This window comes from Tursiops truncatus, chromosome 9 (assembly GCF_011762595.2).
Source record: "Tursiops truncatus isolate mTurTru1 chromosome 9, mTurTru1.mat.Y, whole genome shotgun sequence".
NCBI lineage: Eukaryota > Metazoa > Chordata > Mammalia > Artiodactyla > Delphinidae > Tursiops > Tursiops truncatus.
The window spans coordinates 93857391-93873966 of NC_047042.1; the positions used below are offsets into that span (position 1 = coordinate 93857391).

Here is a 16576-nt window from a genome sequence, read left to right on the forward strand (position 1 = left end):
CCTACAGGAGTGCTGTTTAGCATCGAGGTCACCTCTACCTACTTCGCCGTGAGGAACTACTGGCGAGGGTTCTTTGCGGCCACGTTCAGCGCCTTTGTTTTCCGAGTGCTAGCCGTGTGGAACAAGGATGCTGGTAACAGGGGAGCCCTGGGGTGGAGGCGGAGTGAAATAGGGAGGCTGGTAATGGGGCGTGGAGGGAAGTTCTGTGGGGCAGTGCAGAAAAAGAGTGGATGGCATCATCTGGGAAGTGAGACCAAGGCCCAAGCGTATATATAGGGCAAGGATACAGGTCATGGAATAGGGGAGAGTGTCTCAGCCAGGAGTGTTAGAAAAAGGAAATCAAATAGAAGAGGAGACATTGGGATGGGAGGAAGCTTTAATCCTTAAAACCTGTGACCCTGGTTCCTTCTCGGTGCGTTTCTGTGATGCTCCCACCGTAATCCTTGGCCTTTCCATCCTATAGTCACCATCACAGCTCTCTTCAGAACCAATTTCCGAATGGATTTCCCCTTTGACCTGCAGGAGCTCCCAGCCTTTGCAGCCATCGGGTCAGTGGGTTTGTCTGCTCGGAGGACAGTGGGGAACCAGGGCTGGGGCGTGGCTTTGCATTGGAAGGGACCCAATTGGGAAGGTGGGGGTTGGTGTGGGTGAAGTGTAAACTGTTGGGAGGAGGTGGGTAGAAAGGGAAGGTGTGTGCCTGGTATTTGTTTCCCTGCGGTAGCCAGGTCCGAGGGATGACGGTATCATTTCTGCATAACTTACACCCTCAGGATTTGCTGTGGTTTCCTGGGAGCTGTATTTGTGTACCTGCATCGCCAAGTCATGCTCGGTGTCCGAAAGCACAAGGCCCTCAGCCAGTTTCTGGCGAAGCAGTGAGTCACCGCCCGTCTTCTGCCCTACCTGTTTACCTTGTGGTTTCTCCAAGAGTTCCTCCCTTTTAATCTTTGTGGAAGGCGTTAAATGCCTTTAGGTGGCTTGTGATACAATATAGAAGCCCTGATACTGTACAAGGACAAATGATGTAGTTTCCCCTTTAAAGATTGCTTGTTGGTGGAGAGAATTCTCTGTCTAATGGCCTGAGACTACAGTAGACTCCAGTTTTACTGTAGTAGACGACAGTAAAACTTTGGCTTACCAGAGTCCAGAGAGCTGTCCACTATGGCCTGACTAAATTAGGGTGAGGATTAATTGTTTCTTTTTCAGCCGCCTGCTCTATCCTGGAATTGTTACCTTTGTCATCGCCTCCTTCACCTTCCCACCAGGAATGGGACAATTCATGGCTGGAGAGGTCAGCTCCAAGGGTGACCTCTGAGGGTGGGAGTCAGGTCACTGAGCACATGACTGGGACAAAGCCAGGACGGGGCCACATGGAAAGGAGGAAAGAGCACAGGTGTCCCTCAGGCTTCTGAGCATATGTGCTTTTGCCCAAGGATAGACTCTCTCCCTGAGAAAAAAGCAAAAGGGTCCCGTGAAAAATGAAACTGGGGAATTGGTTCTCTTAAGAAAATGGAAGTACCGAACATCCCTGGAGAACTGCTCCCTTTTGCTTCCTCCTCTCACAGTTGATGCCTCGCGAAGCCATCAGTACCCTGTTTGACAACAACACGTGGGTAAAGCATGAAGGGGACCCTGAAAGCCTGGGCCAGTCAGCTGTGTGGATCCACCCAAAAGTCAATGTCGTCATCATCATCATCCTCTTCTTCATCATGAAGGTACCTCTCCCTACATTCCTGGCTCCCTGGGCTTCTGTTTTCAACCTAGGAACCGGGGTGTGCATAGGGTAGGGAACGGCAAAACTTCATTTGGTCTTCGTCCAACCTAATAAAAAAAAAACAGTTTGGAAACCAGAACGTAAGTAAGTTGCTCATCTAGAGAAGTGAACCAATATCTGGGTTAATGTTCCATTCATGTCAGCTTAGTGATGTTGCCATAATTATTATAACCCTTCTAAAGGTTCCGCTTTCTAAATTATTGAGACAGCAGCCAAGGAAGTAAGGACAAGAGCTTAGCGATACAGAGCTTAGCAATACAGATAGCTGTGCAAAGACCTCAGATAAATTAACCAAATCCCCCCACATGTTAGATAATTAGGTACTTCATTCTCCATGCATCTGATTATCCATTTTCAGATGATTTGCATATCCATTTTTTCCCCAGTCTAGTGGATGATCTCTTTTCTAGAATTACAAAAGGGATAAAATATTTAAATCCACTTTATTAGTGACTATAAATAATTTTTATAAATGTTATTATTCTCTATTTAGGTAGTGAGGCTGTGAGGATTTTGCCATTCTTAAACCATTTTCTTCTAACTTCAATTAGGAAACAAAAGCTGATCTCTTTTATAACAGTTCTTTTTCATATTTGCCCATTAAGGATCACGTGTTTATAGACTTCTCAATTACTGCCTTATACAAGTATATTTTTATTTCCATCACTGGTTGTGACATCTGTTATAATTGCTGATTGCCTTTTTTTTCTCTTTTTTGATGATTGCCTGATTATTCATAGTATGTCTTGCTTGAATAACCCAACATTTTCCTCTATATATTAGGGCCTTCATTTGAAAGTCTGTCCACATTAATCTTTCATGTTTTTTCATACCTTGCTATTAACTTATTCTTGATATTTATTGTGAATCTATATTTCCCCAGGATATGAGTCACTAAGTTATATTTATATTGTAATAGCTGTAGTGGGTTCATTTATTCAATAAATGTTCTCATGAACCTACTGTGTGCCAAATATGTAATACTTGATTATTGATCTTTGGTGAATCTAACGCTTATGGTTGAAAAAAATTATTTTAAAATTTCCTTCATGGTTTTTTGCTGCTCATTTAATGTGCTTGTCAATGGTCTTATCCTTAGAGATACCAGGTGCTTGACATACCAGGTTCCAATTCTGTCACTTACGTTCTCAGGATTTGCTGTGGGGTTTCTGGAGGCTGTATTTATGTATGTTCTTTTTCATTCCATTCCAGGGGGATTAATTGGGTCTGTGGCTTCCATATTTTGCACACCCACTTTATTAATTAGATCATTTTCATTTCTTCCTTCAAAAGATTTGATATTTTTATCATAAAGAAGTTCTCAGTGTCTTGTTAGGGGTCTGATTTTGGGACTTTCGTTATAGAGCTTATCGTCTCTAATTTATAAACCCCGGCTTCCTGTAATTGGTTGTTGAGCATACAAACCCATCTGCAGTAACCAAGTCCAAGTTTTGATGGCATCTCAGAATTTCTTGTTCAATGATAACAATGGTGTTTTTCTGATACTCCTCTAGACTGAGCTGTATGGTTACTTTGGGATCATATATACTTTTGAAATGTTAAGCGTTTGAAAATTTTTGGAGAAACAAAATTCTGTATGTATTTTCAACATTTCCTTCCCACCTGACCTCATTTCCTCAGATTCCCAAGTATATCTCTGGATTTCACCGTACAGATTAAAATTTATTCTGAGAAACCTACTTGGATTATATAGCAGGACTCAACTCTATGTCATTCTTATTAATTTCTCACTGAATCACATCCTCAACAATGTCTACATAATAAGTGAATCGAGAAGAAACTCACATTTCTTGGGCTGTATTTCAAGCCCAACAGATTGAAGCAGGCCTATGCTATTCTATAATATTTTAAATGTGAAACCATTCACTGCTATAAATCCATGATATTACCTAGTAATCACTGTTTCCAGCATTTTCACTGTCTTCTCATTGGACGCATAACCATACCCTTGTTATTTCCAAAGTGTGGACAATAGGGTGCGTAGGCACATTAAAACATACAAGTGACTTAGAACTATTTGTCCACAGTTTGATTTGAAATTTAGCTTATGTGGTCTTCTGGCAGTCTCAGTGCTCACGGATAAGATTCTCAGTTCAGCTCTTTATAACATTGATGAAGGGAACTTCCATCTTCTCAATTTTAAGACATGGAAGGCATCACCATGTTGTAACTCTGGAGTGTTTCTAATGAGTATGAATATAATTACAACATCTCAGTTTCCTTTTTAATAAGTCTAACATTATTACCTAGATCCCTGAGTTCTCAGTACTGCCTGAGGCTCTGTAGCATTCTTGCCTAATCTTCCTATGGTTCCTTCCTGTGAAGGGTTTAAATAAAGTAGAATCTGTGATAAGGGGTCTCTAGTTTCCCAGTTCTCTAGAACTGGCTGTCTAAAATCTTGGGACTTATTGGTATTCCAGATCACTTACCCTGCTTCTGGATCTTCCCTTTCATGTGCTAACAGCTCAAAAAGAATGCTAGTCTCGGGTCATTCTCTGTGCTATAGGAGTTGATAACTTCAGTGTCCCCTGATCCTGTTGCTATTCTTACACTTATCTTGGAGGATAATCTGAAGTTCATCCTCTGAAATCAGACCAGTCAGCCACCTATTGTCTTTATTACTGGAGCTTTCAGATTAACCTGAGCCTACAAAAACCCTATGGCTTTCATGTACTTATTCCTAAGAGACAGTACAGAATCGTTCAAGGGGTCTCAAAATGTTGTATGTCAGGATCACTTAAGAAACGCCTCCAAGCGCCTAGAACTCTGTCTCCAGACAGTCTGATGGGGTAGCTTCCAGTGGTGTCTGGTCATCCGCAGTTTAAACAAGTTCCCCTGAAAGCATTACTGTTGGATGTTTTAAGCAAATATTAGCTCTACATGTTTCTGCTTTGCATGAATACTGTTTGACCAAACTCTCTTCTTTCCTTCCATCCTTCCTTCCTTCCTACCTACTTACTTAACTTACCTACCTACATCCTGCCTGCATTTACTGAGCACTGTGCCAGTGCTGAGAGAAGGCAAACACAACAAGATACACTGTTGTTACACACTCGAAGAATTTGCAATCTGTATCCTCTTCAATTGTACGTTTAACTTTGCTGCTCTCCACTGTTTTAAACAGTCCTATTCTGAAATGGTGACATATGTATTTTGCCTCTTCTCAGAGATTGTCTCTTGAGGACAGCCCTGGCTCAAAAGACTCTCTCTCTAAGGTTCAGAAAATTAGGAAACTTATTTCTCATTAGTTTACAATAAAGTTCGTGCAGTGTTTAAATTGTAAATATTTTGAGCCTGGGAATTTTTTTTTGACCTTTAGCTGTTGTCATCTTTCACCAGATTAGTTTGAGACCATTTTCTAAGATCGGCTTACTTATTTGGGAAATGATATGTAAACCTGTTGCTTAATTTTCATATCATGTCTCATATGTTTATTTCTTTTACAGATATTTCAAAAGGTCAACCACTCCTCCTTTTTCCATTCGGTTTCTCAGTTCCTTTGCGTTCTTTGCTGCAGAATGTACATATTGCTTTTGCTCAAATCATCCCAATTCCTGTTGGAATACTACCTTGGCCTTGGAGGTCCTTTCTATCACGCTGGCTGGTTTAGCTGGCTCTCTCAATGGGCTCTTGCAGGTTGGTCAGGACAGATCTGATTTTCTGATCCTTTGTTGAAGGTGATTTGATGTTAAAGGAAATGCTCAGGCAGGACTCTCTTCACTCCGGGTTCCCTTGTGAGGCTTGCCATATAGATGGCTTTGTAAATGTTCATAGTGAACTAAAGCAATCATGCAGTAAGTCACTATGACTTTAAGGTGTCTGCCACTTAGAGCTGGGGCTTTTTTTTCAGAAACAGTCTGGCCAGGAAAAGGTATCCTCCACGTTCAAGAGCTCAGGCTGCTTAGCTGAGGTGACCTTTGTGGGCTAAGAGGATACAGTAGGCTAGGGCCCTTTTGGGGGCAGTGACAGAGGAGTCCTCTGGGGCCTCACTCCTTGTTTTTATTGCCTAAAGGCAAATATTGTCACTCCAGGTAGGAACAATTTGGGTTGAACCTTCTTATAGTGTTGTCTTTGGTGAGCTCTTAGCCTGAGCGCCCCATGTGGTTTTGGTTCTGGAGGAAGGGTGACAGACAGGATGGCTTCCAGAAGGATTAGCTATCCCAGGATGTCTGTAACTCTTGAAGCAAGAAGGAGGAGGATAGGGGGAAGGAGGTTGAGAGTGTGTGTGTGTGTATGTGTGTGTGTGTGTGTGTGTGTGTGTATTGGGCAGAGTTGAGAGGGTGTCCTGACGCCTCTTTTTACCCCAGTTCTGGATGTCCATCGTGGCCACCACTATGCCCATACCCTGCGGAGGCTTCATGCCTGTGTTTGTGCTCGGTAAGTTCTGATGGGAAACCTGGGATCTTACTGATGGCTGCAATCTAGTGTACTGAGAAAATAAGGAAAGGCCTGGAAGGCTGGGGGTTTGTATTTAGTCTTAACGCCCAAGGAGGTATGGCTCTGAAGAAAGAGGATAAAGACCTTGAATCTCTCAACACCTTCCTTCCTTTTGTCTCTCCCTAGGAGCTGCATTTGGAAGGCTGGTAGGAGAGATCATGGCCATTCTTTTCCCAGATGGTATCTTATTTGATGACATCATCTACAAGATCCTACCTGGGGGCTATGCAGTAATTGGTGAGACACATTCCACCCTCCTGTCACCCCAAATACCCACACTCGAACTCTCCCATGATATCTGTATTCCAGGCTACACAATATGGTTTTAATTTAATGCTGTTTAATTCAACTTTTATTCACATAATCAACCCTTGGCTCTGACTCTCATTAGCTCTTATTAAACATCTCTGAGCCTTAGTTTTTTGTTTTTTTGTTTTTTTTTTCAGTACGCGGGCCTCTCACTGTCGTGGCCTCTCCCGTTGCGGAGCACAGGCTCCGGACACGCAGGCTCAGCAGCCGTGGCTTACGGGCCCAGCCGCTCTGCGGCATGTGGGATCTTCCCGGACTGGGGCACGAACCCATGTCCCCTGCATCGGCAGGCGGACTCTCAACCACTGCGCCACCAGGGAAGCCCAAGAGCCTTAGTTTCTTCATGTAGAAAAGGGATTATGGGGATTAAATGAGATAACAAGGGTGAGAGCACCTAGGACCACCTCTGAATGCTTGGTAAGGGCTTTTTTTTTCCCCAAAGAATCGTGGAAACAACAGTGCAGGTGACTGGCTTGAATACTCTTAACCTGCAGATGTGCTCTTGTTAATGGGACTTAAGAGCACATGACTAAGAGCTAAGAAACATGGGCTCTGGACTCATCCCTGTCTTTTGTCACTGGATAACCATGGGGCAAGTTAGTGGCCTTTCTGCACCTTAGTTTCTTTATTCTAAAATGACTTCTGAGGTGTCTTACAGCCCTAACATTTTGAGAGTCTGAGATAATCTTTTTCCGTTAAATCTATAGTCCCTTCCAACCAAAAGCCATGTCTAACAAAATGACCAGTGTATGCTCCAGAATTATTATGCTTCCTCCCTCCCTCCCCTCCTCACTGAAATCCTGTAACATCTACGGCCATGCCTCCCTTTGATTTAGAACTAACCAGCTTTATAGTGCATACAGGGACCTTACTCCCCCGTCATAGTTCTTTACAAAAACCTCCTTCATCAATAAGAGTCATCTGCTCTTATTCCCCATCTTCATGCCTCTCAGGTATCCCCCCAATCTCCCTGGTGGACCTTTGCCAGTATAGCTCCTGTGTTAGTTTATGTTCTGAAGGATACTGGGTATACCATCCAGGAGAATCATTCCTCCCAATATTTCCCTTTTGTGACTTTTTCTTGTTCCATTTTGATGTATGGCTTCCCCAGCATCTTTTCTCATAGAATATCTTCCCATGTTTATTTTTTTATTTTATTTTATTTTTTTTGCGGTACGCGGGGCTCTCACTGTTGTGGCCTCTCCCGTTGCGGAGCACAGGCTCCGGACGCGCAGGCTCAGCGGCCATGGCTCACGGGCCCAGCCGCTCCGCGGCATGTGGGATCTTCCCGGACCGGGGCACGAACCCGTGTCCCCTGCATCGGCAGGCGGACTCTCAACCACTGTGCCGCTAGGGAAGCCCTCTTCCCATATTTAAATAACAAATATAGTTAATGCACTAGGGACTATTTTGGTTGGTGGGAAAACATAACCAAAAACAAGTAAGACAGATTCTATTGTCTAAGAGCTTATGGAATCATAATGATTTAGATCTGCAAGGGCCTTAGAACTTATCTAATGACCCCTTTCACCTTAGAGATGAGAGCATAGGATTCCAGAAGAATTAAGTTCTATTCATACAATTGAGAAATAGTAGAATCAGGATCTCATTGATCCAAGTCTACAGCATGATTCCTGAATTTTGACTCTATCCACTCATAAATTGTTGGCATCAAAACCTGAGGTCTGGGCTTCCCTGGTGGTGCAGTGGTTAAGAACCTGCCTGCCAACGCAGGGGACACGGGTTTGACCCCTGGTCCGGGAAGATCCCACGTGCCGCAGAGCAACTAAGCCCGCCGCGTGCCACAGCTACTGAAGCCTGTGCGCCTAGAGCCCATGCTCCGCAACAAGAGAAGCCACCGCAGTGAGATGCCCGCGAATCACAGCGAAGAGTAGCTCTCTCGCCGCAACTAGAGAAAGCCCGCGCAGCAACAAAGGCCCAACGCAGCCAAAATAAATAAATAAACTTATAAACAAAACAGAACAAAACCTGAGGTCCAAGGGAAAACACTGTAAATGGGTTTTTAAATGCTCAGTTAAGAGTGATCCAAACTTTTCAAAGCAAGGAATAGATGCCACATCACCATCTTTATTTTATAAATGAAACTTTGGCCACACACAAAATTTTTGTAAATTGCCGAAGGTCATAGAATGAGATCAAAACGACGAGTTTCTAACAGTTCAGCATTCTAACCCTTTACTCCTGACAAATGGTTATCTCAGGAGTGTTGGCACTGCCCAGGATCATGTGTCCCCACCCTGTGTCACTCCCGTCGCATCCCCATGAAGCCCCCATGACAAGAAAGGGAGCCCTAACCCACCGGTACGCTCCTGTGTCTCATTCTAGGAGCAGCAGCGCTGACTGGTGCAGTATCCCACACAGTCTCCACAGCCGTGATTTGCTTCGAACTAACGGGTCAGATCGCTCACATCCTACCCATGATGGTGGCTGTTATCTTGGCCAACATGGTGGCTCAGAGCCTGCAGCCCTCCCTTTATGACAGCATCATCCAGGTCAAGAAGCTACCCTACTTGCCTGACCTTGGTTGGAACCAGCTCAGGTCAGAGGCACCAGCTGGAATTAGTTCAGATTTGATGGGGTTGGTGTGGGAGGTTCTGAGATTGAGCATGAGGTTAAGGTCAACGTCTGGAAGCACTGCTTTTTACTTATTTTTATATTCCCACGCACTTCATAAATATTATGAGTGATCAAATGCATGGCAGACCTGACAGGAGGAGTGGAAGGGACAGGCATGGGGTAAGGCTAACCCTGCCTGTGCTTTCTCCCTCTGCAGCAAATTTACAGTCTTTGTTGAGGACATCATGGTACGGGACGTGAAGTTTGTTTCAGCTTCTTGCACTTATGGGGAGTTGCGAAACTTGCTCCAGACCACCACAGTCAAGACTTTACCACTGGTCGATTCAAAAGGTCAGTGGGAGGGAAGGAAGCAGATTCCTGAGCTAGTGACCTGAACAAGGGCTCCACAGAAGTGGAGGCGGCACTGTGGTGTGGGCTTGTCTAAGGGGCCACCCAGGCTGCTGCAGAACGCTCAGCCTTAGGGAACATGGTCGTCTTCAAGGAAGGAAAAACACAGCCATAACACAAGCACAAGAAGACAGTTAAAAAAGCCAATGAAAGAAATACAGTTGATTCTCATTAGTCCTTGTAGTTATGTTCTATAAAGTTTCCAAGAACACTGAATTAGGGACACTATACTGAACCATTGCTCCTAGAGGAAATTGAGGGTGAGGTTCCTGCAAGCCTCTGGTCACAACACTTACTTCAAGTAATCAAAGCATACACTTGTCTTAGGTGTGTTTCTCCTTAAAGACACCTTATTTAATTCATCAGCATTGAACTCACCATGACCAACAGAAGGTTAGCTCATGGCTGAACAAAGCTTTTATCTAACACACTTCTTTTCTCCATAAGGCACAGCACAGCCTTCCTGCTTAGGGGCTATTTTAAACAGCCAAATTGGGCTTCCCTGGTGGCGCAGTCATTAAGAATCTGCCTGCCAATGCAGGAGACACGGGTTCGAGCCCTGGTCCGGGAAGATCCCACATGCCGCTGGGCAACAAAGCCCTGTGTGCCCCAACTACTGAGCCTGTACTCTAGAGCCCATGAGCCACAACTACTGAGCCCATGTGCCACAACTACTGAGCCTGCACTCTAGAGCCCATGCTCCGCAACACCACAATGAGAAGCCTGCGCACCGCAATGAAGACCCAATGCAGCCAAAAATAAATAAATAAAATAAATAAATTTAAAAAACAAAAACCCTTAAAAAACAGCAAAATCACCAACACAAAAAATGCAAAAAACATGGCATTCAATGGACCACGAAAGAACATTTTTTACAATATGAAAGCTGGAAAAAAAAAGGGCAGAGCATCACTTTGTTCAGACTCAGCTTGGAATGTGTGCATGGGGTAACTCAAATTTTTGCTGCTCTGCACATGTCTATGAATGATGGGAAAAGTACTGCAAATATTGATTTTGGGTTACAAAGATATTTAAGCCCGTAGGTGAATTCACAAATAGGGAATCCGAGAATAATGAGGCTTGGCTAGAAATCTTACGGCCCCTTATGTGGTTCTCATTGCTACCTAGCTAAGTGATAGCTGTTCTTTAATGCCCAATTTGAGGAGCAGATGTTCCATATGAAGGAGTGAACGTGTTTAATGAGCAGTGATTTCACCTCCTTCACCATCCTTTCTGCCCACCTTTGGCACTTAATCTTGCTTTGTATTATTTCTTATTGTGGTTTCTATATCTGTGTCTTATCTTCCTCAGTAGATTGTGTATCCCTTGAGGGCAGAGACTATAACACCTGTCTCACTCAGACTGTCTCCTTATAGGTATTTACTGGATATTAAATAAATACGTGTCTAATGATTGTATTAGTGTAATAGAATCATTTAGGGGTATTTGGAGCCATTTAACTTGTTAGCTCTGAGTTCAGATCATCAGAGTATCCAAACTACTCAAATTAGCTTAGTTTTAATATTTTCCCAAATCCCAAACACCTTTCAGTGGCCTCTAACGCAGTGGTTTCTCACTGGAATAGGGGTACAGCCGACGGGCTGCAGGGTTTTCATAATAATGACTAAGACCTCATGGTAAGATTTGTCTCAGTAACACTGCTGCGATCTTATGGCCTCAAAACTTAATGAAAATGTTAATTATAGTAGCAGAATTCTGATAAATACATAAAAGACCTTCCCAGGAAAAGTAGGCATTCTGTTTATACCTACAAGGACCCAGAGTCTTTAAGTGATTAAACATCAGATATCCTTGTAGACTTCTTTCAAAGTATATTCGTTCATCTCAGTATGAATGGCTTTTAATGTGTCTTCTTTTGGAGACAGTATTGATTAGCCTATTTTAATACCAGGTTCACCTATTTACAAACAATCTATGTAAGGGCTGCATCAAAATAAGTACAAATTAGCACCAATTAGTGTACTACCAGTTGGGGCTCTAAGTGCTAAATGGGTGAAATAATAGGGATTGAGTGAGATCAATCCTGGAAGACTTTTGAAATGAGTTTTTAGGAAGAGAGGGTAAGAGCTGAAAAAAGATTGGTGCTGGGCTTCTGTCCCTGACTCCATCCTGCCGAGCAGGGTGGGGGTGGAGGGTAATTGAGCGGGCCCTCAGGCTGAGCTTGGATCTCCCCCAGATTCGATGATCCTGCTGGGCTCCGTGGAGCGTTCAGAACTGCAGTCCCTTCTGCAGCATCACCTGTGTCCTGAACGGAGGCTGCAGTTAGCCCAGGACATGGCAAGGAAGTTGTCAGAGCTGCCCTTCGACGGGAAGGTGCGGCAGGTTGGGGAGGGGCGCCGTGGCGTCCAGGGTCGACCTGAGTCTTTTGCCTTTGTGGATGAGGATGAAGATGAGGACCTCTATGGGAAGCCCGAGGTGAGTGGGCTGGGAGGGGCCGGGTGAACAGGATAGATGGGGCAAAGGGAAAATAGGAAGAGAGAGGGAAGATGCTGATTATTGACAAAGTCAAAGAGACAAGTGCCCCTGGGTCCAGGGACTGAAGGAGATAAATTTGCAACTGATGGTACCGTGAGAATTCAAAGTGCTATAAGGACTTCTGAACTGAATAGAGGTAGATGGGTTTCCCAGGACACCACCTGGTAAAGACAGGAAAAGGTAGCCTCTTCTCTGGGACTGAGAACTTTTTCTATTCTTTACAGCTGCCTCCTCTTCCTCCTCCTCACTCCTTTCCTACTGCTCCACTGCCCCCCGAAGAGCCCAACGGGCCCCTGCCCGGCCACAAACAGCAGTTGGAAGCACCGGAGCTTGAAGGTAAAGATTCTCCCATCATGCACCTCACCCTTGAGACTGCAGGTAAAGATTCTCCCATCATGCACCTCACCCTTGAGACTGCAGGTAAAGATTCTCCCATCATGCACCTCACCCTTGCCTCATGCCTTGTGGTTGTGTCTGGGCACTCCTCAACCTAAGGGCTCCTACTATGAGGAGGGGTGAGGCCTGAGGATGGTGGGAGGGGGTTTCTATTCTTCGAGTCTCCGTGTTACCATCCCAAGGCATGGGGGCAAGGGCTGGATTAGGAGGATGGAAGGGGAGAGTTCCTGTGGAGGTGAAGCACCTAGAAGTATGGACCTTTTGTGGTGAAGTGTCAGGACCACTTGAAGCCCCTGACCATTTCCTCCCAGGATGGATATTGCTTTCTTTCCATTTCCATTCACTCACCACTCCTCTCAGGTCAAAGACCCTCCATCTTTCAGTCCCTGCTACGCTGCTTGCTGGGCAGAGCTCGCCCCACAAAGAAAATGACCCAGGTGAGAGGAGATGTGTTGGGGGCGGGGGACATGGGACAGGGAGCTTGTCTTTGAGGAGCAAGAAACCCATGATCCTTAAATCAGGAGAGAAGAGGTCCCACCAAGAAGAAGCTTCATCATATGGAAGGGATGATGGGTTGGAAAGAGGCATCTGTGGCTTGGCCAGGGAGAGATGGCTGTGGTTCCACTTGGAAGAAAAGGGAAGGAACTTGGACCTATGTCTTTCTTCTCTAGGATTCAGAGGATTTAGTGGATAACATGTCACCTGAAGAGGTAAGTAAAGGAAACAGGAACCTGGGGTGGGTTGTTTTGTCACATGAACACATTGCTCACTTTTTTCGACCTTCTTCATTGTGTTGTTGTAAGAGTAACATGTGAGTCTAGGCAGGAAAGCGTTCTGAGAGGTTGGAAATGAGGTGTGACCATGGAGACAGTACTGAGCACGTTGCTCGGAGGTAGGGGAACATGGCGGTGTCCTCATGGGGACCGGCGTCATTTCAGGAGAGGGAAGTTTTGAACCTCTGTGTGTAGATGCGCCCGTGGTGCTAGGATGACCCTTAGAGCTTTTAGACATTAGGGAAGTTCTAGACCAGGCAGAGGCTATGCGGGATGGGTGAGATTTACCTGCAGGAAAATGGCGCCTGGCTGCCAGCACTTACGCAAACCAATGTGGAAGAACAGCATTGAAACTAAGATGGGGCATTCCGTGTCTGGTGAGGTTACTCTGCTGGATTGACCAGGGTCCTGAGACAGTGGACAATGAGAAGATTCCAGGAAGCGAGACTGGGAAGAACCACAAACTGAGGGCAGATTTTGACAGTGGCGCCTCATTGGGACAAATCACTATCCCCTATAGAATCCATGAGAGGGAAAATCAAGCACTGAGTGGGTTTGGTTGTGCCGAGTGAACAGAACGTGGCACAGTGAGTGGGAGCAGGTGGCTGAGCTGTGCCCATCAGAACTACCCCGGCGTGTGGAGAGACACCGACAGCATCCATTAGCAACTATTCCACTTAGTAAAGGAATGCAGCTTGCTTCGAAGGCTGAAAGGTAGAGCTTTAAAAGTATGTAGCTGAGCTTTCCTGGTGGCGCAGTGGTTGAGAGTCCGCCTGCCGATGCAGGGGACATGGGTTCGTGACCCGGTCCGGGAAGATCCCGCATGCTGCGGAGCGGCTGGGCCCGTGAGCCATGGCCGCTGAGCCTGCGTGTCCGGAGCCTGTGCTCCGCAGTGGGAGAGGCCGCAGCAGTGAGAGGCCCGCGTACTGCAAAAAAAGAAAAAAAGTATGTAGCTGACAAAATACCATAATGTGTATTATCTTTAAATAAACATCCACTGGATATCCAGAATATATATGTGCTAAGAATTAAAAGTACTCAGGGTTGGAGGAGGGGGTGGTGAGTGACAAGAGAGAAAGGCAGTCTTCCCCTTCTCCCCTTGACACCCCTCGAGACACACACATTTTTGATAAATGACCTAAAAAATCAAATGGATGATCACAGAAGGAAAAAATCGAACTATTCCTTCTGCCCACAAGCAGGAATCAGATAGGCCATAACTACAATTAAGGAGTGCCTTACTAGGGTGCTCAAACCAATAATACTTTTTTTTTTTTTTTTGCGGTACGCGGGTCTCTCACTGTTGTGGCCTCTCCCGTTGCGGAGCACAGGCTCCGGACGCGCAGGCTCAGCGGCCATGGCTCACGGGCCCAGCCGCTCTGCGGCATGTGGGATCTTCCCAGACCGGGGCACGAACCCGTGTCCCCTGCATCAGCAGGCGGACTCTCAACCACTGTGCCACCAGGGAAGCCCAATACTTTTTATTTTTAATACACTGAAGAAAGCCAACTAGCTGATCAGTGAGCTTATTTAATGACCGCTGGAAATAAAATGCAACTAGGGATCAAAAGAAGATAGATCATACATTTTTAGGTGATATCTTTCTCAAGGAAGATTTTAAGCAGCTCTCAACTCCCATGGGAACCACCAAGACTTTTTGAAAGGATAAGATTCAGTAGGAGTCAAACTTCAGGATATTTTAACACAGTTTTCAGGCTAGATCAAGATGACACCCTTGACAACATCAAGATGATACCTTGGGGAATAGTCAAAGAATTCCGTTCTAGGTTGCCAGAAGTCCTTGCTATGGCTTTTTTTTTTTTTAATTTATTTTTGGTTGTGTTGGGTCTTCGTTGCTGCACGCGGGTGTTCTCCAGTTGCGGCGAGTGGGGTCTACTCTTCGTTGTGGTGCATGGGCTTCTCATCGCGGTGGTTTCTCTTGTTGCAGAGCACAGGCTCTAGGCGCCCGGGCTTCAGTAGTTGCGGCATGCAGGCTCAGTAGCTGTGGCACACGGGCTTAGTTGCTCCGCGGCATGTGGGATCTTCTCAGACCAGGGCTCGAACCCGTGTCCCCTGCATTGGCAGGCAGATTCTTAACTACTGAGCCACCAGGGAAGTCCTCTGTCTTGTTTAATTCTGCTGCTCTGTTAGGGATACACACAGTTAGAGCCCTGGTTTGTATTTGATGCTGAGAGTTTTCAAGTCATGGAACACATCAGACAAAGAGCAGAAAACAGCTGGGGGTCCCAGGAACACGATCAGCAGTCAAGGTCAGAAGCCCACCTCTGTGTAATCTTGGGCAGACACTTAAGCACTCCATGCCTCTGTTTTCTCATCTGTAGAATGGGGATAATGATAGGGTTGTTGCAGAGGATTCAATGAGTGAAGCAATTAGAATAATGCTTGGCACCGAGGAAGGGCTTGGTGCATATGCACTGGAAATGGTTCTGTTAGTGTTGTTCCCTAAGGGCAGGCAAAAAAGGAACCAGGGAGGCCAGAAATGATCATAGAATGCTCCAGGAAGACAGGACAAGCCAAACCCGGGTTGGCAAGGGGCTGCCCCCCGTCCTATAAGTAAATCCTTTCTGCAACATACCTGCTAAGTGGTCATCCATCCTGTGAGAATTTTGTGTGAACCTATAGTCAGGGAAGGTGAGAGTTTAGAGGAGGTGTGATTGCAGTCCAGAAAGAGCAGGACGGGACAGATGGAAAGCACAGCACTGTGGACCAAACACGGGACACGAGAACTAGGGGATGGCCTTCGGTGACGTCCTCTGAAGCTTGAAACGTATAGATTTGGGCAAACAGGAAAACAAAGTAGTACCTCATTCGGAAGGGACTGCCTGAAAAGAGATTACGGAAAATTTAAACGTCATTTATGAGAACCAGAGCGATACTGGATTATTCAGAACCTTGGGGATTTTTGACGTGCACACCTAAAATCCAGAGGAAAGTTCAACTTTTGCCTTAACGCTTCGGTCATAGACAAAACAATGTAAACCAAACCAAACACACAGAAACGGCTTGTTTCAGTCAACAAAGTGCCACGTGACCCAGGACAGCTCTTCCAATCCAACAAATCTTTGCCATGATCTGCTGTGTAAAAGGTCAGTGTACTGGTTTCTCCATGACACACAGCAACTGATAGCACACAGCACACAGGAGTTCCGCCCAGGGGGCAGAATTAAGACAAACGCCAGCTAAGATGAAAAGGAGAGCCTGGCAGAGCACGTCTGACCCGGAGTGTCAGGCGTAGGGTATGGGCGCAGGGTGGGGTTCTTGGGGAAACCCAGAACAGCAGTCGCAGAAGCAGAAGCACATCTGGCTTCACTGGAGCTGTGGGTGTTACAGGAGTAGTGGAAAATAAGGCTGGAAAGATGGGTTGGAA

General features: G+C 45.6%; 1 protein-coding gene across 1 annotated transcript in view; it reads left to right on the plus strand.

The window, feature by feature from the left end:
• The window catches only part of CLCN1 (chloride voltage-gated channel 1), a 33332-nt gene that overhangs the window by 13639 nt on the left and 3117 nt on the right, over positions 1–16576 (plus strand). The window contains exons 8-20 of the mRNA XM_033863394.2: positions 8–133; positions 464–548; positions 771–872; positions 1204–1288; positions 1563–1712; positions 6100–6169; positions 6356–6466; positions 8885–9098; positions 9333–9466; positions 11721–11959; positions 12244–12355; positions 12776–12852; positions 13087–13125. Coding sequence (XP_033719285.1) covers positions 8–133; positions 464–548; positions 771–872; positions 1204–1288; positions 1563–1712; positions 6100–6169; positions 6356–6466; positions 8885–9098; positions 9333–9466; positions 11721–11959; positions 12244–12355; positions 12776–12852; positions 13087–13125 — 1544 coding nt within the window. The remainder of the gene's footprint in view (positions 1–7; positions 134–463; positions 549–770; positions 873–1203; positions 1289–1562; positions 1713–6099; positions 6170–6355; positions 6467–8884; positions 9099–9332; positions 9467–11720; positions 11960–12243; positions 12356–12775; positions 12853–13086; positions 13126–16576) is intronic.